The sequence below is a fragment of the Gymnoscopelus braueri genome (assembly GCF_963280865.1).
Source record: "Gymnoscopelus braueri genome assembly, chromosome: 12".
Taxonomy (NCBI): Eukaryota; Metazoa; Chordata; class Actinopteri; order Myctophiformes; family Myctophidae; genus Gymnoscopelus; species Gymnoscopelus braueri.
Genome location: NC_137614.1, coordinates 6231924 through 6256132, shown reverse-complemented (window position 1 = coordinate 6256132; position 24209 = coordinate 6231924). Strand labels below are relative to the sequence as shown.

At 41.5% G+C, this 24209-nt stretch overlaps 1 protein-coding gene across 1 annotated transcript; it reads left to right on the top strand.

The window, feature by feature from the left end:
* The first annotated feature begins 672 nt into the window (after nt 1-672).
* Nucleotides 673-24062, top strand: qars1 (glutaminyl-tRNA synthetase 1). Its single transcript, XM_080444297.1, has 23 exons — nt 673-789; nt 4991-5138; nt 6505-6617; nt 7913-7988; nt 8456-8520; nt 8729-8782; nt 9471-9534; nt 9802-9873; nt 10020-10105; nt 11540-11626; nt 11747-11846; nt 12385-12463; nt 14668-14907; nt 15437-15529; nt 16244-16381; nt 17241-17328; nt 18087-18233; nt 19575-19676; nt 19795-19887; nt 21076-21206; nt 21738-21804; nt 21913-22038; nt 22593-24062. Exons 1-23 carry the CDS (start codon nt 679-681, stop codon nt 22641-22643), a joined length of 2331 nt encoding a protein of 776 aa, XP_080300423.1. The 5' UTR covers nt 673-678; the 3' UTR covers nt 22644-24062.
* Nucleotides 24063-24209: the final 147 nt, after the last annotated feature.

The window sequence follows — 24209 nt, the reverse complement described above, 5'->3', positions numbered from 1 at the left end:
TTAGAGGAAGTAGTTCCCCAGTGCAGTGACGTGTGTGTTGCCATGTCTGCTTATTATAAGCGACTTTGGGCTTCTTTTTCTGTACATTTTTCTTGTAAATATTGGTAGTCAATTATTTATTTTAAAGAGTCTCAAACTTTATTCCAGACACTCAGGGGTTCCATAGAGTACATACACATAATAGACAAAACACATACAATTAATTAAACAGTTAAAAGCCATAAAGTTTCTGAAGTGGCTTGCTTACAATTTCTTTTTAGTTTATTATTTTAACCAGTGGTTATCACATATTTTCTTGTCATGGATCCCCAAAATGTATATGAATTTGTACGGTACAAATACATATACATTTTGGGGATCCATAACATGAAAATATTTGATAAATTGTACCCTAAACCCCCATCTGAAAATGTTTTGTGCCATGGACCGCCGTGTACCATATTTGTGTTGTCAAAATGTTTCAGAAATATTTCGTATTTTGTTTCAAGATTTTTTGAAAATGATGTGCAGTAGTGGCCCATGATGTGCAGTAGTGGTATAAGTGCTCTCATGTGGCCTCTTCTTTTGGGCTTGTTTTCATAGACCTGGTTGCTTATTTCTCTCGCAAGCTCTCAGAATCTGGCAACACTGTCGGCGTGCTACTCCCACATTGAAGTTGAACCGGTGTGTGTTAACAACATGGCGGACACGTTGAGTCTCTTCATTTCCATCGGCCTGAGCGAACAGAAGGCCAAAGAAACTGTAAAGAATGAAGCTCTAAGCTCCACTCTGAAGGATGCCATTATTCAGGTATTATTTCAAACAATAATACAAGTAATTTGGCTAAAGCTAGTGTTACTAGTCGGTTTATTTGCTGACTGTGTGCCGCATGATCCATCTGTTCCTCTCAACTTACTTATTTTGATGCTTGTTCTCTTTATGGGGTTATTAGTGTGGTTGCCCTAACAGGGCAACCAGACTATAGTAATCCTCACACTTTATTAGTGTGGTTGCCCTAACAGGGCAACCAGACTATAGTAATCCTCACACTTTATTATTATTATTATTCAAGATAAACAATATTATCAATCGCATCACAGCCCACAGTTTATTTTTCCCAATTTAGTGCCATATGTCAAAATGACCGGCTTCACCGGGAATCGTGTGCTTGTATTTTGCTAAGAGATTGGTTGCATAGTTTTATTGATATTGATTTATTAGTGCATTAAATTTCCCCATCCACTTTAATGAAAAAGTGAAAAAACTCAAATTCAAGTATGTTTTTCTCAGAAACCGTAAGAGCTAGAGTTACCAGATTTGGAGGGGAGGTTCATAATTTAGTCCGAAATTATTGAAAAAATTATTACACTAATCGGCCACATGGTGGCGCTATAACAGCCCCCTTTACGTTTTGGCCTATAACTCTTGAACCGTAGGTCGTAAAATCAAAATTTATTTTCCCCTGGATTCCTTGGGTCACGACGCATCTCCCCATATAGGCCACGCCCATTTGCGTCAGGATAGATTTTCCGCCATTTTGAATTTTCTTCAAAACACACTTTTAGCTCCTCCTCCCATATATTTTGTCCAAATTTCACAAAAATCGGTACACATGATCTCTGGACCCATGCGATGGGTATTTATGCGACAGAATTTTGATAGTCCATACCGTTCGTCCGTAAATGGCTTCCAAAGTTAGCGGGAGGGGCCCGTTTTACAAAAAAGCCCACAAATCACAAACAAAACGTCCAGTCAATCCCAAATTTGAATCACATGTCAAGTGTGGATTACTCAACACATCCCCAAAATAATTTCCACTTTGATCCATAGGGGGCGCCACAAATGCTCAAAATGTAACCTTTTGATGCAAAAACCATATGTTGGGGGGACCAATCCTCTCAAAATGAAACGCAAGTGATCTCAGGAGTTGCGTGACAATGTAATTGGCGCAGCCTCCGACGGTATTCCTCCCAGCGTATTCCTCGAGTCCCGGCGGCAGCGAACCGCGACTAGCGTCGGCGCAACCACACTCTGCAATTGCCCTGAATTGCGACGCGTCTAGTTATTATTATTATTCAAGATAAACAATATTATCAATCGCATCACAGCCCACAGTTTATTTTTCCCAATTTAGTGCCATATGTCAAAATGACCGGCTTCACCGGGAATCGTGTGCTTGTATTTTGCTAAGAGATTGGTTGCATAGTTTTATTGATATTGATTTATTAGTGCATTAAATTTCCCCATCCACTTTAATGAAAAAGTGAAAAAACTCAAATTCAAGTATGTTTTTCTCAGAAACCGTAAGAGCTAGAGTTACCAGATTTGGAGGGGAGGTTCATAATTTAGTCCGAAATTATTGAAAAAATTATTACACTAATCGGCCACATGGTGGCGCTATAACAGCCCCCTTTACGTTTTGGCCTATAACTCTTGAACCGTAGGTCGTAAAATCAAAATTTATTTTCCCCTGGATTCCTTGGGTCACGACGCATCTCCCCATATAGGCCACGCCCATTTGCGTCAGGATAGATTTTCCGCCATTTTGAATTTTCTTCAAAACACACTTTTAGCTCCTCCTCCCATATATTTTGTCCAAATTTCACAAAAATCGGTACACATGATCTCTGGACCCATGCGATGGGTATTTATGCGACAGAATTTTGATAGTCCATACCGTTCGTCCGTAAATGGCTTCCAAAGTTAGCGGGAGGGGCCCGTTTTACAAAAAAGCCCACAAATCACAAACAAAACGTCCAGTCAATCCCAAATTTGAATCACATGTCAAGTGTGGATTACTCAACACATCCCCAAAATAATTTCCACTTTGATCCATAGGGGGCGCCACAAATGCTCAAAATGTAACCTTTTGATGCAAAAACCATATGTTGGGGGGACCAATCCTCTCAAAATGAAACGCAAGTGATCTCAGGAGTTGCGTGACAATGTAATTGGCGCAGCCTCCGACGGTATTCCTCCCAGCGTATTCCTCGAGTCCCGGCGGCAGCGAACCGCGACTAGCGTCGGCGCAACCACACTCTGCAATTGCCCTGAATTGCGACGCGTCTAGTTAATATTATTATCATATAACCACTTCACTGAGAGTTGTTATTATCTAGTGTTAGTAGTTTTTATTATTATAATATAACCACTGCACTCACTGAGTTATTATTATAGTGTTAGTAGTTTTTATTAATATTATTATAATGTAACCACTTCACTCACTGAGTTATTATTATCTAGTGATAGTAGTTTTTTATTATTATTATAATATAACCACTTCACTCACTGAGTTATTATTATCTAGTCTTAGTAGTTATTATTAATATTATAATATAACCACTTCACTCACTGAGTTATTATTATCTAGTTTTAGTAGATATTATTAATATTATAATATAACCACTTCACTCACCGAGTTATTATTATCTAGTTTTAGTAGATATTATTAATATTATTATATTATAACCACTTCACTGAGAGTCATTGTTGTCTTACTTGCCTGGGAAGTAAGACAACATACTGTAGGAAATAATATTGTAAAAGAATAGATGCCAGGAAGTCTAGTCAAGTCTCTTTTCCAAGCCATGTACAGTAACATAATGCCATTAAACTGTCACTTTCAGCTTGACATATCTTATGTATTACATCATACAGTAGAAGACCATGTTTCCTGTCTTGTCACATCCTCCTGACAGTCCTGTCACTCCCAGTGGCTCCCCCTAATGTTCCATGGATGGGACGATAATCGTCAATATCGTTTGTCGTGATGAAAGATCGGTCACAATAATCATATTGCAACTCGCATTCATCGTGAAATGTTCCTCCGTCATACACCATAGGATAAATTAGCTTTTGTTGAGCTGCAAATTCGGTACCTCTTAAACCCTCTGTATTTGATAAAACTGACCTGTAAAGAGCGCATTTGGTACGCTCTTATTTCACTCTACACAAATCGATTCGCAAACAATAGCAGAGCTACAAGCTTGTAGATCGGCCATTTTTGGCGAAGTTCCCCCCAGTATAGGGATGCTGGGTGTTCAAATGGTTAACAAAAGTGGCATTTTAAGTTTTAAGCATATTTTGATCGTCACGATAATATCGTTAATTGCAATAATTGTTGCCAAATGTAATTCTTATATCGTCCCATCCCTAAATATATCCCATAATATTCAACTCAATTTACAATCACCTAGCATTAAAGGCATAGTAACTTTGCCCTGTGTTTACTTAACAAAACAAATAAACAAATTTACCCATCATTTAATCTCTACGAGCAGTTATCAGCCACTGTAGTAGAGTGTGGTGGTGGTGTTTATTCCTGAGAAACATATTTGTATATTTTGGTGTTTTCACTGTTTGTTTTGGTTGCCCCAAAAACGTCCCCTCCTACCAAAAACAACAGTGAAAAGAACACCAAAATACAGCCAGAGGGCAATGTGTTTCTGCAGGTCAACACCACCACACCACACCAGTGGTTGACAACTGCTGGTATAGGGGGAAATGATTGGTAAAAAATGCATATATTGTTTTGTTATGTAAACACAGGGCAAAGTTGCATACAATGCCTACAATGGTTTCTACTATAACCTTAGCCTGGCATTGGCCAGACTGATAACGTGGATTCACTCTCACGTTCCTCCCCGGTATCGGGAGGAACGTGAGAGTGAATCCACGTTATCAGTCTGGCCAATGCCAGGCTAAGGTTATGGTAGAAACCATTGTAGGCATTGTATGCAAGGCTAGTAGGCTACCATAACCTGGCTTCGCTGGCTAGCCGGAGTTTTTTGACTCTTCGAATTTGATGCACATTTGATTAAAAAAATGGCGTGTATAATAACGTTTATACTGCTGTCACTGCTGCGTTCAGTTTAGAACGAGTGACCGCCCCGCCCCCGTCCATTGAGTTCAATGGACAGCCAGGTGGCGCCATCTTGGGAGGTTTTCAGTTACTGCTTAGTTTTCAGTTATTGCTTTCAATGGTGTGACGTCACGTTCTCTTTCTATGTAGGCCCAGAATGTCCTTGGATCAGGGCTGGACCGAGCCATGGGTACACTGTTGTACACTATGGCCTCTCGCCTCAAAGACACCAAGCGCCTGGCCTTCCTGTCAGAAAACATCGCCCGGCGCAAGATCACCACTGAACTGCAACTGGCAGGTAAGTCAGGTTTAGAGTTGTTCTGATACCAATGCCAGTATCGGAAAAGCTGCCGATACTGGTTAAAATACTGGTATCGTTATCGGCGCGCCGTCGGTCAGTCTATGCCATTCCGATACCATTGATGTATCACATTATTATGTGGCATTTACAGTCATCAATTATGTAGTATTTTGAATGCTTCAGTTGATGTTGCACTGCTGTTTTATACTCTTACTATTTACATTATTATTTTACATTATTATTTTACTAACTTTTTTAGCTGCACTTTAACAATTATGAATGGGATTTTTGGGGTTCTCAAACATTTAAATTTCAAGGACCCTCATAACTCTGAGAGTGTGTTACTGGTTCCATTTGTACACACTCTTTGAGTTACAGACCTGTAAGGGTCCATTTGGAACCCCCTCAAGGAACCCAGAGAGTCCCTGGTCTGACCCCACTTTGAGAGCCACGATCCTAGATTATTTTTTAAATTACACACTGTTAACGGATCGGTATCGATCCGATACCGATCGCAAGTTATGGGAATCGGTATCGTAAAGGAAAGAATGGTATCGGTACATCTCTAGTCAAGTTTATTGTCCCAAAGGGGTTTCCCTGACCCGCATTGGAACAAAGCTACACCCCTGACAATAAGTAACTAATGATTGGTTATAGTTATTGTGACTAGTACGTGAGTGATTTATACATGTCAGCAACAAACTGTCAGCCGTCTTCAATACTACATTACATTCTAACATTTAATCCAATTGGGTTTGCAGTAGTATTTCTCTGTTTATTGACCCTACCGTATCCTGCTCCCGGACTAATTACAATAATTGGTAAACAAAAGTAACACGTTGCACTAGCATTCATCAGCATGCATCCCCAGCCTCCAAAATACATACACACACACACACACACACACACACACACACACACACACACACACACACACACACACACACACACACACACACACATACACACACACATACACATACACATACACACACACACACACACACACACAGGGAAGCTGTCTGAACCTTCCCTAAAACCTCCGGGACAACGCTCCACACGTCCCACAGACTCTTCTCCCTTCTGGCTCCCAAACTGTGGAACAAACTCTGTAGCACTTGCCCTAGCCTTGACGACCTTGTAGGCTTATGCAACGGTTATAATGTAATTTAGATAGCATGTTATGTAGACCTGGCATCCTATAGGTTGTATAGTTTCAATGTACAGATTACAGTTTTTTTAATATTCTTGGTTTACCTTGTGTTGTCCTTGCTTACTGTAAATGGCTCTGGATCAAGAGCGTGTGCTAAATGCCTAAATTGTGAATTGTAATGCATTTCCACTTTTCTCTTTTTGTCTGTAGCTGCATTGGACTTTGTAAAGAACCACCACCCTCAGGACCCCATCAACCAGAGGGAGTTTGAGATGGCGTGTGGAGTGGGCGTGGTGATAACACCAGAACAGATTGAAAATGCGGTGAGTACATGATCAGTGCCCGCTCTGGGCGTGGCCATTCGGATAGGAGCGGGCTGATTGCTTGGCTCCCGGTATTGCGGGGGGGCTCAGCCTTAAACCACGGGTTAACAATGACATACGACTTCACCCATTTTCAACCTATCTTCAATTGGGCCTCACTAATGCTCATTATAAGACTGTACCATTTTTGTCTCAGAGGAGGCTGTGGAGTGTGTACAGTTCAGAAAGCTGCCTAACAGTGACATCATCGATGGGGAATACAAGCTAATAGAAAAGGCTTTCTTTTCCTGTTAAGTTAGCATGCTATACTAAAAGCCATTGATAAAAATGAAATACAAAAATTTAAATCTTGTTTGAAATGACCAAACCCGTCTACCGATGAGACACACACCTAATAGACAAAAACATATTTTAATAAGAATTAGCGAAGAGCAAATATCTGAAGATATGTTGAAAATGGGTGAAGTGGTCTTTTAACTATTACAACATACATTAATACATGCATTTCCTCCTGAGCCCCTGCTTTCACATTAACACCTTTACCGCCGGGCCCGTAGTTCTACGGGCCGTTAAATCCAACGGTTAAGCGCCGAGCCCGTAGTCCTACGGGCTGCGGTCTTTTCGCGCATGCGCGGTCCGGGTGCACTTTCGGAATTTTTTTGATCCACTTCCGTTTCCGGTTTGATGACAGGAAATAGAATTATTTGGGATCCGGTTTCGACGATCACGCCCGCTCCCATTCTACAGACGAAACTGAAACTCAATTCTCTTCCTGTAGTTTTTTCTCCTCGCATTTCACTGTTTAACGTAATCCGCTCTAACTCAAACATGGATGCCCCGTTTGACACGCGATCTTCACTGGGAGATACAGGGAGATCTCGCGGATGTAAACAGACCGTTCACGGCTCAATCTTAAGGATTTTAACAAGATCTATGGCGACATGAAAAAAACAAAAAAACAACAAAAACACCTTGGCACTGGTGAGTACATTATGAGATTAACCTCTGGCGGTGGATGTGTTAAGCAGAGTTAGAAAATGAAAGTGTCTCAAAACTGCACTAATGGGAAATGTTTATGGATATTATATTCCACAGACACACAAGGAGAGAAAATCAAAGGGTCTTTTTATTATCAAGAATCAAAATGAAACTACTGACACTGTCTGAGGTGGTCAGAATGAAAGTAATATGAGCATCAACCCCAAACGTGTATAGATATGTAAAAATATTATTGTGCTAAACCCTAAAAGGGTCTAAAAACGGCCCTGTATAAGAAAAGGTGTCACTGTTTTCAGGTGGAGACGGTGGTAAAGAAACACAAGGATCAGCTGTTAAAGGAGAGGTACCGCTACAACATGGGCCTGCTCATGGGTATGACCTATGACCTCTCATTCATGTACATATCGTCACTGTCGAGTGGAAACCTTGTATGTCCAAAACCATTACTTTTCAGGAAATGGAAAAAAAATTACCTGTGTTCCAATGGATCCAGTGTAGTTAGTATTTAGTCACAAGTTCTACTTTTCATAGGTTAAATATTTATAAAACCCACCGACAAACTGAACCACTTTCACTTTTACTTAAAACAAAATAAAAAAATAGCTGATAACAACGCGTCGCGTCGTGAGCGTGTTTGCAGATCTGCCATTTTTTTATTTTGTGTGACAGTGGTAGTATGACGAAGTAGGACATTAATTTTAGTTGAATTATGGAGATACAAGGTTTCTGCCCGACATCAACTATACATATGGTGTATCTATGGAGGATCCATTATACTGCACATGCTGTTGAACCTTGACATAATTGCAGTGTCTCATCAGTGTTTGTGTTCCTTAAAGGAGAGGCACGCGCCGGACTCAAATGGGCTGATGGGAAGATCATCAAGAATGAAGTGGACATGCAGGTGAGGTTTACAGTGGGAAGTTTGTCATTGGCATGCCAACGACTTAGCTTAATCTTATCATTCCGTGTGTGTAATTATTAGTGGATATGGCTGTCCATTTACAACAGCGTGGCTCGCCTAAAAGAACTGATCTTCAAGATAACGTGTCACAAGATCAGTTCTGCCCTGCGATGAATGAATGAAGCTTAATTTGTTGTTTGCCTCGCAGGTGTTGCACCTCCTGGGGCCCAAGACAGAGGCTGACCTTGAGAAGAAACCCAAGGTAGATCATTGATTTATTTATTTTATTGTATATCAGTTGTTTTGGCTTTATTATGATCAGTGACATACGCAAGGTGTACTTTTGCCTCACATGACCTCAATCAATTATTCAGTTCTAGGCAACATAGAAGGGGGGGGGGACTTTTTTCTTATTACCACACAACAGCTCTAAGGTGTATTAAAGACATAGTTCAATGTTGAAAATGAGTGGTCTATCCCTTTAAACCCTATATACTTGGCTGACCAGGGTCCCCAAATGGTATTTGCCCCCCCCCCCATCTCTTTGCCAAAAATAGGCGATCAACAAACACGTTGCAAGCTTATAGATTGGCTTTCACTGAATATTAGCCTGTCTTCGCTGATGTTCGCCCATTGAGACATTCTCCGAATAGGGATGCGAGGGCTCATGTGGTTGAGACTGGCCTATGAAATATGCGGTCGACACTCTTATCTGGTCAACATCCAGCCTGCCCCAAATCCTTTGATTTAACCACATGAACCATAGCACTCTTATTCTGGGGGCGAACTATTTATGTGAACATAGCTGACCTACAAGCTTACAACGCATTGTGAACTTGGTGTAAAGGGAAAAAATAAGTGGGTCTAGTATTATAGACCCCTGGGGGACCATGGTCAATTTTAGGATTAAAGTGGTAGAGTAAAGGTAATATGTGATGTTCTTGATGTAGGTTCAGAAGACCAAAGCCCCTGAGAGCGATGTGAAGATGAAGAAAGAGGAGGAGGCAGTGAATGGTAAGGATCTGTGGGGCACAAAGATGACTAAACAGTCAGTTTTCTCATTTAGTCTCTGTCGGGTGGAAGTTTTTTCGGGTGTCCAAAACTGTTACTTTTCAGGATTGAAAAGTAGCAGATCTGCTACTTTTGATGCTTTGGTGTGACACTGTAGTATGATCAAGTAGGGCGTTAATTTACAAAAAAACACAAAGTTAGAACATGGAGATAAGAGGTTTCTGTCCGACAGCGACGATTTACAAAAGGTGCGTAAATCCCTGTGTTCAGGTGAGGTGAAAACTGAAGCGAAGTCTCTAATGGAGCAGCTAAGAGGAGAGGCGCTGAAGTTCCATAAACCAGGTGAGATAAAAAGAAAACAAAACTCTTTGATCAGTTATTGTGCCATTGGCATCTCCATGTTCCTATGCTCTTCATACACAGATGTACTTGTTTTAAAGGAAATGCTCTTGTCTGCTAACATTTGGGATCATGCTTTATCTTGTTAGGAGAGAACTATAAAACCGAGGGCTACGTGGTTACACCCAACACCATGGACTTGCTGAAAAAGCACATGGAGATCACAGGTGGACAGGTAGAAAACATGAACAGCCTTGCATGATTTAGACACTTAAAACCCAGGGGTGTACTGCCGGTGAGCGAAGTGGAGCACAGCTGCACTAGTTCCAAAGGTGCGCGCACGACCACACATGCACGGACATGCACGTCCGTCAGCCATTCGCAGTTTTCGCACCTCGCTTACAAAAGCTGCTGACGCTTAGTGTCACAGCGTGAATTAATTGGATTGACCGACCTGGTTGGATGCATATCAATGGTCCATTGTGTGACCTGCCAAGTAGCCTACTGTAGGTGTCAGATGTTCTGTCTGTCAAAGAGTTGGATAACAGTGGCTGATGGATTTATGAACTAATTCAATTACAGACGTGACGTTTGCAAGGTAAATGCATATGACAGCACTAAAGTAAATGGTAAATGGTGCATTTATATAGCGCTTTTATCCAAAGCGCTTTACATTGTGCATTACATTCACCCATTCACACACACATTCACACACCGATGGCGGAGGAAACCAGAAGGCACCAACCTGCTCATCGGGAGCAATTTGGGGTTCAGTGTCTTGCTCAAGGATACTTCGACACCAACTCTGGGGGAGCCCGGGATCGAACTGGGAACCTTGCGGTTGATATACAGCATATTGTGTGTTACTAAATAGGCCTACATATTAAAGAGGTTATTTCAATCGGCGATCGCTCATGTGTGTGTGACTTAACGCTCCACTAGCTAAAAAAATCCACAGTACACCCCTGCTTAGACCCTATATACTGAGTTGACCGGAGTCCTCCAGGGCTCTAGCCTCGCGTGGCCAGACAATATCACACGACACACTGCGTGGATATTAGTCTGGTCCCTATCAACGATAGATTTTTTTCCAAGGGGCGGTTACAAAAAGATCCAAACGAACTCTATTGGTTAGACCTAAACCAATCAGAGCAGTGCTTCCTTGTTCACGAACCAATCAGAGCAGTGCTTCCTTGTACGTCATTGCTCCAAATAAGGTGATAAGCCCGCCCACATTTGGATACTGGGCCCTGGTTGGTTCCGCACAACTGCGGAGGGAGAGAAATGGAATCTCTATGGAGGGGGGCCAGACCTAATCTGCCGAGGGCTAAAGTGCGATGCAATTTTGCAAAGGCAGATTCGTCTGGAACCAGGCTACCAGGGCTCTATACTTGGTCTGCTGACCCCCCCCCCCCCTCTCCTTCTACACCAAATCTCTTCGCCTAAAATAGCTAACAAGCTCACAACTTGTCGTAGCGATCTACAGCTAAGCCCCCCGCACGTTGTGAGCTTGTAGATCTACTATTTACGCCCTAAAATTCGCCCCCCAGAATATGAACGCTAGGGTTCACGTGATAAAAAAATCTGACAGTGGAGTTCTTGCCTAGTGCTTGTCTGTGCAATTGAACATGTTTTAATTTCAGTCTCCATTTTGTTGAATTCCTTCTAGATCCGCACCCGCTTCCCACCAGAGCCCAACGGTATCCTGCACATCGGACACGCCAAAGCTATCAACTTCAATTTTGGTTATGCTAAGGTACGGCGTTATGTTTATACCTTATTTATTCCTCATTGCACAGTGCCAAATAAGATCTTATCCCATGTTCTCCGTCTCACATGTGCCCTCTTTTTTTATCATGTCCGTCTCCCCCTGCAGGCCAACAACGGTATTTGTTTCCTGAGGTACGACGACACCAACCCAGAGAAAGAGGAGGAGAAGTATTTCACAGCCATCAAGGACATGGTGGAGTGGCTCGGTGAGTTGTAATAATAATAATACACCAGAAATGGTGGAGTGGCTGGTTGAGTTGTAATAGTAATAATACACCAGAAATGGTGGAGTGGCTGGGTGAGTTGTAATAATAATAATACACCAGAAATGGTGGAGTGGCTGGGTGAGTTGTAATAATAATAATACACCAGAAATGGTGGAGTGGCTGGGTGAGTTGTAATAATAATAATACACCAGAAATGGTGGAGTGGCTGGGTGAGTTGTAATAATAATAATGTCAGCGATGTAGTCTCTGTGACGTGTATGAGGACAGCCTGTCCAGTGTCCACGGTGTGATAAAAAATATATATATATCTGTATTTTTATGTTGATATTTGAACTGTTTGGTTGCTACTATATATGTCTTATGAAATGAATACCAAGGACCCCAACGGAAACAAGTCCGCAAGGACTTTTTTGGACGGACCTTTTAGACAAAAGTATTATAAATGTAATTGTGATGTTTTTCATTCTTTTTGCCTAATAAAAATTTCAATCAATTCCTGCTGCTTTGTGTCACACAGGCTATGAACCCCATGCTATCACCCACGCATCTGACAACTTCCAGCAGCTCTATGACCTGGCTGTGGATCTCATTCGCAGGTAAGCAGAGCAAATGGGCGAGGGTTCTTCAATCAATCAAACTTAACACCCTGGAGGCCTGGACACACCCGACTGCATTGATGAGTTGTGTTGCTCCAGAAGTGTAGCCTGGGATCAATACCATGTTCGGTTTTCTGATCCGGTCTGAAGCGGAAATAACTTTACGTCATTAGGCGGCCGGAACCATGCGCGCCGTGCACCTCCAAAATGATTCCCCTAGTTTAAAATGTGTTTGTTTTGGTATAATCGTTTAATTTCTTTTGGTATAATAATCGTTTGGTATATCCGTCTTTTATTCTAACTCGTAGCACGACTAGCGAGACTAAACTAATTGATTTCGCATTATGTGGCGTGGGGGAACAAAAACAATGCAATATATAACCGGAACCTACCACCGGAACCCACTTTTTCCCCCTTTTTTCTAAACCTGATCACGCGGCTAATTTTTAGAATGAATACCAGGGCTTTCCTGGTGGAAACCCTGGTGATGCGAGGTCATGTCAAGTGTAACGCTGCATTATACTTAGAATTGTTTCTTGCAGAAGCAGTAATATTCACTTAATGGGCACAATTCTATTGATACTTGTGAAGACGATCAAATAAACTAAACTAAAAGCAGTTGCAGTGCATTCTGGGTAATTCGATGTGTAGCACTTCCTGGAAATGTCAAACAAAAAAGTCTCATGGTGGGCTTGTAAATCTAGTAATCAAATCTAAATATGAGTGCTGTATTTGATTACCCTTTTATTTAAAATTACTTAAAACAAAAAAAAGTAGCAGATCTATAAGCTCAAGTGTCTAGCTTGCGGATCTGCTAGTTTTGATGCTTTTGTGTGACACTGTAGTACATACAGGGGCAACTGGCGGCCCGGGGGCCACATGTGGCCCCCACCTTCACTTAATGTGGCCCGCAGGTTAATATCAGAATACTGAACATGACCCGCAAACATGCCCCACTTTAATAACTTCAGTCTATATTAGTAGCTTAATAACTAGTATTAAAATTCTAATGTATTTTTTATGTCCAATGTATTTGTATTTAAGTTCTTAAAGTTAACATAAGTATAACTAAATGCATTTGAAATGAAATACAAATTTTACTTTTCAGTAAATAGCAAAAAAAATGAAATCAGGATTCCAATTCAAAAATAGCAGATCTACAAGCTCAAAACGCATCGCATTGCGACACGTTTCAAGCTTGCAGATCGGATATTTTTGCTACTTTTGTGTGACATAGAATGGTGAAGTACGCATTAATTTACAAATAAAATACGTAGATAAGAGGTACGTGTCTGCCCGACAGTATTATGCAATGTGGCCCTCTGGAGTAAGTGTGGAAATATAGTGGCCCTCTCCATCATTAAAGTTGCCCACCCCTGCTGTAGTATGATCAAGTAGGGCAGGGGTGCCCATTACGTCGATCGCGTTTTTCAGGCTCTAGGTGGCGCTGTGGCAGAAAACGGTGGCGCGGCACTAAATGGGGGGGGCGCCAGGAAAAATATTGAAACAGTCCTAATGCCTTAAGGTCCTTACACACCGGGGTGATTTCTTTCATGCGAATAATACGTCTTTTTTTAAAACCTTATAAAGTCAATGCAAGCTTCCACACCAGTTTCGCGGAGCGAAAAAAGCGTCTTTTAATTATTCGGAACGAGTCCGAATTTTGCGTAGGCCTATATTCGCATATTCGCCGGTGTGTAACCGCCTTTAATGTTGTTATTTAGCCCCCATAGGTAAATTTAAAAAAAAAGTATTTTCATTAATGGGATAATAATTATTTGTTGGTTGGTAAATAAAATGAATGAATTACATTTTTTTAAATAATAAATCGGTAAAATCAGGCAAAAATAGTAATTAAATAACCTAACCCTAAAACCGAAATAAAGTAACCAAAAAACGGAAAAGAAACTAACAAAAACCAACCAAAAAAGAAAATAATAATCCACCCAAAACCGTGCAAATTTCGCCCACCATGCCTACCACCATGCCTACCACTCATGCACGCGCGAGTGGTAGATCACCTTGAGCTGGCAATTTCAATAGTAGAACTCAAGTTAAAAAAGTGTGGGCACCCCTGAAGTAGGGCGTTAATTTACGAAAAACACAAAAAGTTATATCATATATATATATCATATATCAAAATCCAATTATAGCTACGTGAAAATGTAATGTTCAGTTGGTTTTCCTTGTGTCTCCGTCTCCAGGGGCCACGCCTACGTGTGCCACCAGAGGGGGGAGGAGCTGAAGGGCCACAACGTGTCCCCGTCCCCCTGGAGGGAGCGCCCCGCGGAGGAGTCCCTGGTGCTGTTCGACAGGATGAAGAGGGGCGTGTTCGCCGAGGGAGAGGCCACGCTCCGGATGAAGATAGTCATGGAGGACGGCAAGATGGACCCCGTGGCGTACCGCATCAAATACACCGCACACCACCGCACCGGGGATGAATGGTACACATTTTCAAACATTTATTTCCCATGGACCGCCTGTAATTATGCCACGGACCACTAGTATGTCGTCTCTGTCGGGTGGAAACCTCATATCTCCCAAAAACGGTTACTTTTCAGTATTCAAATTCAAAAGTAGCAAAAGTAGCAGATCTACAAGCGCGAAATGTGCTGCTTCGCGCCGCTATTCGAGCTTGTAGATCTGCCACTTTTGATGCTTTTGTATGACGCTGTAGTATGATCAAGTAGGACATTAATTTACGATAAAACACAAAAAAGTTAAAATATGGAGAGGTTTCTGCCTCGACAGCAACGATATTCAACACACAGATTTACACATATGTACGACACGTAAGTAACGGGTACATAACAGGAGTGACCAAAAAACACAAAAGGCATGTGTTGTGGCACAGATGCATGTATATTTTATGTGTATACATGTACTCATATACAGTATATAGTGTAGATCTGTATAATTATCGATCCGTTTGTATGTAAAATATCTTAATTTGAATCCTCTGTCCCCCCCTAGGTGCATCTACCCGACCTACGACTACACTCACTGCCTGTGTGACTCTATTGAAAACATCACACACTCACTGTGCACCAAAGAGTTCCAGGCCAGGTACACACTGTCACTAAGCACTACTTATTTATACTGTCAAATCATCACTGTTAATCTATACGTACATCTGTTACTCTGAGAGGCTACACAAGTATTTGTACTCTCTCAGATAGGGCTGGGTGATATGTCGCAAATATCACAGTATTTTTGACCAAATACCTTGATATTGTGACGTTAATATCATATGTGACCAATAATATCACATTTCTTTTTAACATTTCAAAGATTTTCAGAATTGGGCTCGGACGGCTAGGGTAGCGGTCCGGGCACCCTAGGCTGCTGATGCAGCCTGACAGCATGTCGTGGGTTCGAATCCCGATCCCGACTACCTTTGCCATATAGCCGATCTACAAGCTCAAAACACGTCGTGTTGGGAGCTAGTAGATAGGCTATTACAACTATTTATTAAGGCACAATCAGAATCATCTTTCACGCCACAGGTTTACAGGTGAAGGAAGTGGGTGAATTTATTATTTTTGTAGTGATTTAAAGTGATTAAATCCAGGAAAAGACAACACTTCTGTTATATTACCATATTACCAGAATCCCAGACGATATCTCGTATGTATCACGATATTGATATAATATCAATATAATTGCCCAGCCCTGCTCTCAGAGTTAAATGGACGGGCGCTTTATGTCGTTGAATGCGTACGTACGTAGTCGGTCGTTGATGTTGGTTGTTGTTTCTTTGTGCTTGGGGTTGTTCTACAGGCGGTCGTCATACTTCTGGCTGTGCAACGCCCTGGATGTGTACTGCCCTGTGCAGTGGGAGTATGGCCGCCTGAACCTCACCTACACAGTTGTATCCAAGAGGAAGATCATCAAGTTGGTGGAGACAGGAGTCGTCAGGTAAACTCTTTGGTCAAATCGATGCCATGTAAAAAATATATATTTCAATTAATAGAAGAGTAAAAACGCGTATCCCTCTATATGTTTCAGTATAACTGGACCAACCACATATTTATCCTATATTTAATTTGGCTTGGTGTCCAGATTTAGTGTGCAGTGGTTGTGATCACAAGTTCTTAACAAATTAAATCCTATAATTGGTTGACCACATTCCCAAGGGCTCTATACTAGGCCCCCTCCTGTTTTCACTCTACACTAAATATCTTCGGCAAAAATCGCAGATCTACAAGCTCACATCTCATTGCGACTCGATGTGAGCATGTAGATTGCCTATTTCAGCTGAATGTTCACCCCCAGAATAGGAATGCTATTATAACCAGTGTTGATTTTGACACCACATTTTGATTTAGTTTTAGTCATAGTCTTTTGAATAAAATTCCATTTAGTTTGTCATATTTTAGTCATCTGAAATGTTTTAGTTTTTGTCTAGTTTTAGTCGACTAAATATCATAGACTAAAATGTATTTTGGTGGGCCCTGATGGCGTTGTTATGGCTGATTTTACACTTGGTTGCATGCTGAAAATTCTTATTCTAATTCTACTGGATCTCTTTTCCACTCGTCCCTCACTAAAATTTAGTCTAGTTTTTTGACAAAATGTTTAGTATATTTAGTCTTAGTTTTAGTCATCGTAGCTTAGTTTTTATTTTGTTTTTATTTTGTTTTCGTCATTGAAAAAAGGTTGTAAACGAAAAAATTTCGTCATAGTTTTAGTCGACGAAATCGACTCGAATATAAAGAAAGTTATATCTGATAAGATATAACTTAGCTTTTTTCTTACGGTCTTTTATTTATTCCAGAGACTGGGATGATCCTCGTCTCTACACGTTGACTGCACTCAGGAGGAGGGGCTTTCCTGCTAAGGCTATCAACAACTTCTGTGCACGGGTAGGTAGCATGGAGGGAGGGGGTAGGTAGCATGGAGGGAGGGGGATGCGTCTGTACCTACTTTTATTCAAAAACATGCCCATGCTTGCCTTTCATTGATCAGGGAAGTCGTTGAAGTGAGGCATATTGTTACATTTAGACATGGGTTTACACTTGAGGTTTGTTTTTTATTTATTGAGGTTTAACTAATTTAAAAAACTGGAATGTATCTGTGTCATTTTAGATTTTTTGTGCTGGCTATTTATTAAAAAATAGCAGATCTATTCGTGCCGTGCTGCGGGCTTGTACATCTGCTATTTTTTTATATTTTTGAAAGATCTTGAAAGTGTGAGAACTACAAGTTCTATGAGTTAGAAGGCATTTGTCTTAATGGGTTAAGACCAATAGGTCAGAAGCCTATCTCCTGTTTCCATAGCGTGAGAGCCAAGCAGGGAGGCATTGGGTATAATTTTTATAGTCTTTGGTGTGGCTCGGTCAGGTATTGAACCCTGACCTCCCAGTCTCAAGGCAGACATTCTAAACACAGCCACTGAGCTTGTAGTTAAGTTTAAGAGTAGGTTTAATTAAGTTCAATGAAGATTAGGCAATATTAGTGTTGTGAAGCTTAGTCATGGGTTTAATTGAGTTCAGTTAAAGCGATCCGTTATTTTAATCGCTCTACTATATATGCAAGAATAATAGAATATAATGACATATAATGCAACAGGTTGTGGGTATAGTGGAGCTACAGTAATCAACTTGCCATGTGATTTTGGCAGGTGGGAGTAACGGTTGCACAGGTGACAATGGAGCCACACCTACTGGAGGCCATTGTGAGAGACGATCTGAATGACTCGGCGCCTCGAGCCATGGCCGTCCTCGAACCCCTCAAAGTCACCATAACCAACCTTCCTTCAAACACAAAGGTTTGTTCACACAGTATACACACTCACCCTACGGCAGGGGTCTTCAACGTTTTCCAGCCCAAGGACCCCTTAGCTGAGAGAGGGATGAAGCGGGGACCCCCCACTACATGTTGTGTTGTGTTGCAGATTAAACTTTTTCATAGATTTCATAGATATTACGATTAACACATTCCACACCAGAGTTTAATATCATAATGTACTCACCAGTGCCAGCGATTTTTTTTTATTTATTTTTTTCACGTCACCACAGACCTCGCTAAATACCTTAAAATCGCGCGTTCAACTGTTTGTAGACACACAGGGTAGCTGTGTGAGACGCCCAGAGAAGACCGTTTCGATCGGCGATCGGCCATTTTGAAGCTACAGCGGTTTATGTTAAACAGCGATCAGCGATGAGAAAAACAGCAACCGAGAAAATGGAGATTTAGTTTCCGCTTTAGAGTGGAGGCGGATGCGCGAAAATCTCCGGATACGGATATTTCCGTTTCCGGTGGTGCTACAATGAAATGTGTCGTGGCGAACGAGGCCTACAATGAAATGTTAATCTGCGAGAAAAAAAAAAAAGACACTTCGCGTAGATCTACGCGACTGGCACGCTGCGCAATTATTTAGGTTCACGTAGATCTACGCGATTGGCACGCAATGTGTTAAGGCTGGGACTCGATTAAAAAAAAAATCTAATTAATTAGAGGCTTTGTGATTAACTCATTCAGTGCCCAGCTTATTTATGGAATTTTGGCTCTGAGTGCCACAGCCAAAATTCATTGTAAAAAAAAGTGCTTAGGAGCCGAGATACAGCCTTTTTCAGTAAGAAGTTAAACAAAGAGTGAATGGAGCAGCAAATCTTCAAATCATCATATCTTGGGTTCTGAACATGTTTTTCCAAATGGATTTTGGAGTGCCAGAGGTTTTTTAAAACGGGGTACATCCAGTGCCAGCGTTTCTTACCGTTTACGCCGATCGTTTTAGAACTGCAGAAGCCTCCACGAGGACCCGGATGTAAAGGGTGTCTGGGCGATCTAACGACTGGAACAATATTTCTAACGCGATCCGCCATTGCAGAGTGATCGCTCGTCGAAAATGGCTTGTTTTCACCACTGTAAAAAAGTATGGAGTATATCATTAAAATCTTTGTTGTGTGCCAATGATTTGGGGGCCCGCTTGCATTATCGTCACGGCCCACAGGTTGGGTTATTACTGGTGTAGAGTGAAAACAGTAGCGGGCCTATTATAGAGCCCTGGCCCCTGGGGGCCAACCATAGATTTAGTGGTTTAAAAGCCACGCTGTTTTTACGTGACACTGACGACTCACCCAGCCTTCATTTCCTCTCCTATGTCCAGTCGGAGGTCAGCGTTCCAGACTTTCCTGCCAACGAGGCGAAGGGCAGCCATGTGGTTCCATTCACACGCACCCTCTTCATCGAACAGAGTGACTTCAGAGAGGTCAGAGACTAAACATGTCGCCGAATATCTACACCATATTATTTGTAAGAAACGAAATGGATTTGTAGAACTAAACAGATTGTGCGGCGGTGTCATTTTGTACATCTTCCTTTTCTAGGTGACGGAAAAGGGCTATAAGAGGTTGACTCCAAAACAGCCAGTAGGCCTGAGGCATGCTGGGTATGTCATCTCTGTGCAGAAGGTCATCAAGGTAAGAGTCCTGATGTTTCAGTCCCGTTGCTCTCATGGTGCGATAAAAAACACAAATGTTCCCATTAATTATCTATGGAAGCAGCCAGCAGTCGTGCGCAGAGGATTGTGGGATTGAGGGCGAAGCAGCAGGTTGGGAAACTACTGTAATTTACAATTTACAATTTATCCAGCAAGGTAAACGCCTATATTAAATGCAGTGTAGAGTAGAGACAGTGTAGTGCCTCAGTAAACTAGGATCACAGGTACACCAAGAACCATCAGTCTGAACAATATACTATCACGATAATAATCTGTACATTGAAACTATAGGATACCACTTAAACAATGAACCTAGCATATGTCTAAATAACATGCTATCTGTCACAGAGAACGAGGCAACCAGGTCCAGGTGTTCACCGGAGACATCATATTCTGGGCATGGCATTGATGGGTGAAAAGGGAAAATAATGAACAGACAGTATCTTGGCCGTCCCTGATCGGGGAGTACAGACACAGCTGCTGGGTGGATTTCTGTACATTCTGCCCCCCCACTACCTCAGAAACGCTCATGTCTTGTTTTTGTTGCCGTTTGTCTCCGCCAGGCCGGTTTGCACGCCGTCCGTCCGTGTGTCCGTCTGTCCATGTCTGTCTGTGAACAGCTAATCTCCGGCACCGTTGGCCCGATCAACGTGAAACTGTGCACACACACTCCCTGGATGCCAGAGCAGAACCTCAGCCCCAAATGTTTCACATGGCCTGGCCACCAAGAGGCCAATTTATGCACAATTCTTTTTTTAAATATTACTCCTATAGATTTTGTCCAAACATCACGAGTCGGTACACAGTATCTCTATAGTCATGTGATCAAGACGGATCTGTCCGATCTTTCATATTCCATCCTGATTGGCTTCCAAAGTTTGCAGGAGTGGTCCGTTTTGAACAAAAGGCCTCCAATCATGAACACAGCGTGCGATTACCGTGAAACTTTGCACGCACATTCCCACTAGGCCAAAGAAAAAATGCCACCCTCATGATGGTGCTCTAACCGAACGGCGTGAAACTTTGCATGTGCATACTCCCTAGAGGCCAAGGAGAAATTATGGAGTGTGCAGCTGTGTACAAAACGATACAAATAATTCCACTTCTTACACCTGTGATGTGACAGTAAAGTTGATTCTGATGTGTTTCCTTCCACTCTGCGTCTCAGGATCCTCAGGGAAGAGTAGTGGAACTAGAGGTGAAGTGTTGTAGTTCTACTGATGCAGCAGAGAAACCCAAGGCCTTCATTCACTGGGTCAGCCAGCCACTGAAGTGTGAAGTGCGCCTCTACGAAAGACTGTAAGTTACACCAAAACAATCACTGTGATTGACGTAGGGATTGGACGATTACATGTTACGATTTTTTGTGGCAAAAATAATTGCGATTAACAATATTATCGTGATAATCAAAATATGCTTAAAACTTAAAATGCTACTAAAAACTACTTGAACCCCCAGCATCCCTATTCTGGGGGGAACGTTTGCCAAAAATAGCCGATCTACAAGCTCAATGTTGTAAATCTGCTATTTTTGTCGAAAGAGTGAAATAAGAGCGTACCAAATGCGCTCTTTACATGTTTGTTTTTTCAAGTATAGAGGGGTTTTAGTGGTATTGAATTTGCAGCTCAACTAAAGCTAATTCATCCTAGTGTATGATGGAGGACAATTTCGCGCCACATTAAAATCTTTGCAATACCATCATTGTGAGCGTTTTTTTTTTAATCACAAACGATAATAACGATTATCGTCCCCTCCCTAGATTGACAACAAACAGCTCCGTAATCAGTCTACATGTCTTATCAAACCAAACATCTCCTACTATGCTTGCAGATTCCTGCACAAAAATCCAGAGGATCCCTCAGAGGTGCCTATGGGCTTCCTAACTGACATCAACCCTGTAAGTGCCTCTGTGTGCTGTTGACAAGACCTAGGAAAGAAGAGCATCTTGCTGTACAAAAACCCTCAGTAGTTATTCACCAAGTTTGTTCTTTCTGTCACGCTATAGAATTCGCTACAGGTTATCAACAGTGCCTTTGTGGACGTATCGGTGAAGAGAGCCACGGTCCACGACAAATTCCAGTTTGAGAGGGTGGGATACTTCTCCATGGACCCTGACAGCACAGCAGACAAGGTACAGACAGTACCATGAAAGTTAATCACAGCACATCATTCAATCCCAATCATCACCTGAAAGTTTGAAAAAAAAAATCAAACGAAAAGTTGTACGCTTTGGAAAACGGTTGTTACAGTATGTAAAGCAGGGGTCTTCAACACGGGGTCCGGGACCCCTAGGGGGTCCTCAGAGTTACTACAGGGGGTCCGCCAAAATCTTTGTGTGATATATAATTTTTTTCCTTAACTTGAGCCCTAGCATCCCTATTCTGATGAGAACTTTAGCCAAAAATAGCAGATCTACAAGATCGGCTATTTTTGGCAAAGAGGTATACAGGTGTAGTAGATGTAGAGGGAAAAAAGTAGAGGGAAAAAAGAGCAGACCAAGTAAACAAAAAAAGTTTAATTTAAAACACAATTTTATACAATATGTTGTGGGGGTCCCTGCTTCTTCTCTGTCTCAGCTAGGGGGTCCTTGGCCTGAAAACGTTGAAGACCCCTGGTCTAAATATTACAAAACCACCAGTATGGTCCTTGTGCTGTGGCTAACGGAAACCTTTCCTTTCACTGCAGCTCGTGTTCAACCGAACGGTCACCCTCAAAGAGGACCCTGGGAAGATGTGAACGTGCTTGGGTTCACGCTGCAACTTCAACGTTCCACATGAATGATGAGCCCACAGAAACATTTTCAATGTCTGCTTGCTTTGTATCTGTCAGTGTGGAACGTCAGCAAAGAGCTGAGTCTACTCGGGCTGAGATTAGATCAAACCAAATTGGATTGACATTGTCCCTATTCATATGCAATAACACCGTCAATTCAAAAGTAAATCGCTGGAAATAAAAAAAACAAATAGAAATGGGGAAACGTCTACTCTTTTCACTGAAGGTTATGCTACCGGTGAAGAGCAACATAAGCAAATACTGCAATATCAGTTTGATCGATCCCAATCTGATCAGAGGATTTTTAAATGGCCACATGAAACCTTTCTATGTCGTCGCTGTCAGGTGGAAACCTTGCATGTCCAAAACTCTAAAGCTCCTTACACACCGGGGGCGATTTTTTCATGCGAATAATACGTTTCTTTTTTAAACAGTGCATGCTTCCACGGAGCGAAAAAGCGTCTTTTAATTATTTGGAACGAGTCAGAATTTTGCGTATATTCGCATAATCTCCGGTGTGTAATGACCTTTACTTTTCAGGAAATAATTCAGGAAAAAATAACCTGGTGCTCCACTGGATTCAATGTAGTTATTATCTAGTCACAAGCTCTTGTTAATACCTTTCAGATCACTTTCACTTCATTTCTTTCCAAAATAGCAGCTCTACAAGCTCACAACACGTCACAATGTGTTGAGTTGCGAGCTTGTCGATTGGCTTTCACTACTTTTCCGTGACAATCTTTTACGACGGAGTAGGACATTAATTTATGAAAATAACATTTAAAAGGTTAAATATGGAGATGCAAGGTTTCTGCCTGACAACAACGATTAGCCCTGTTTGTGACTTCCCCTTCCGCTATAGCACCGGGGTGAGAGCATAAAAATTATTAAAATGTCGAATTTAGACCTTTTTCTGAACATCGTAAAGGTAGTCCAGAAGTCTGTAGTTTTTTCCGGAAAGGAATAATTAATCAATGGATTGAAACAAACATTTTAATTATCTTTTTGACAAATTTAACCATGGAGGAGGCATGTGAGCTCATCCCGGAGGTGTAGTGAAGGGGGAAGTCACAGATGGGGCTATAAAGCAACGATATGCTCTTATGATGTTTTGTCAGTTTTGTTGAATGTATGCAGAAAATCTTTAGTCCTAGTTAAACAAAAGCCTTACATCAGTTGATTTTATAGTGGCCCATTTTTTGTTTTGTCCTAAGCTGATGCTGCACAGTACAGATGCTTGAAAATGTAGTTTTTTGGTTTTCTTACTGAAGTGGTGTGTCATCTCCTTGCCACCATGTTTTGTAGCCTCAGAGAGGTGGTGGTGGCCGGAGTGTCATTTTGACAAGGAAACCAATGAATAAATGATATTTAACAAAGATGAAACATGTCTTTGTCTCAATAATTAGAGTTTGATTGATGTACTTTATTTAGTAAGACATGAGAACAACCGTACATGAAAGTTTTATTTAGTTTCAAGTTAAAGGTAGGGTAAGTGATTTACTTTGGTTAAAATAAGTGTTAAATAGCTCT

Bases quoted from the DNA above. Each gene is read 5' to 3' on its own strand.
- qars1 (XM_080444297.1), top strand. From the start codon at position 679: ATGGCGGACACGTTGAGTCTCTTCATTTCCATCGGCCTGAGCGAACAG. The intron at 8,783-9,470 runs GTAGATCATTGA...TTCTTGATGTAG, and splicing joins ACCTTGAGAAGAAACCCAAG to GTTCAGAAGACCAAAGCCCC. The intron at 21,207-21,737 runs GTAAGTTACACC...CTATGCTTGCAG, and splicing joins GTGCGCCTCTACGAAAGACT to ATTCCTGCACAAAAATCCAG.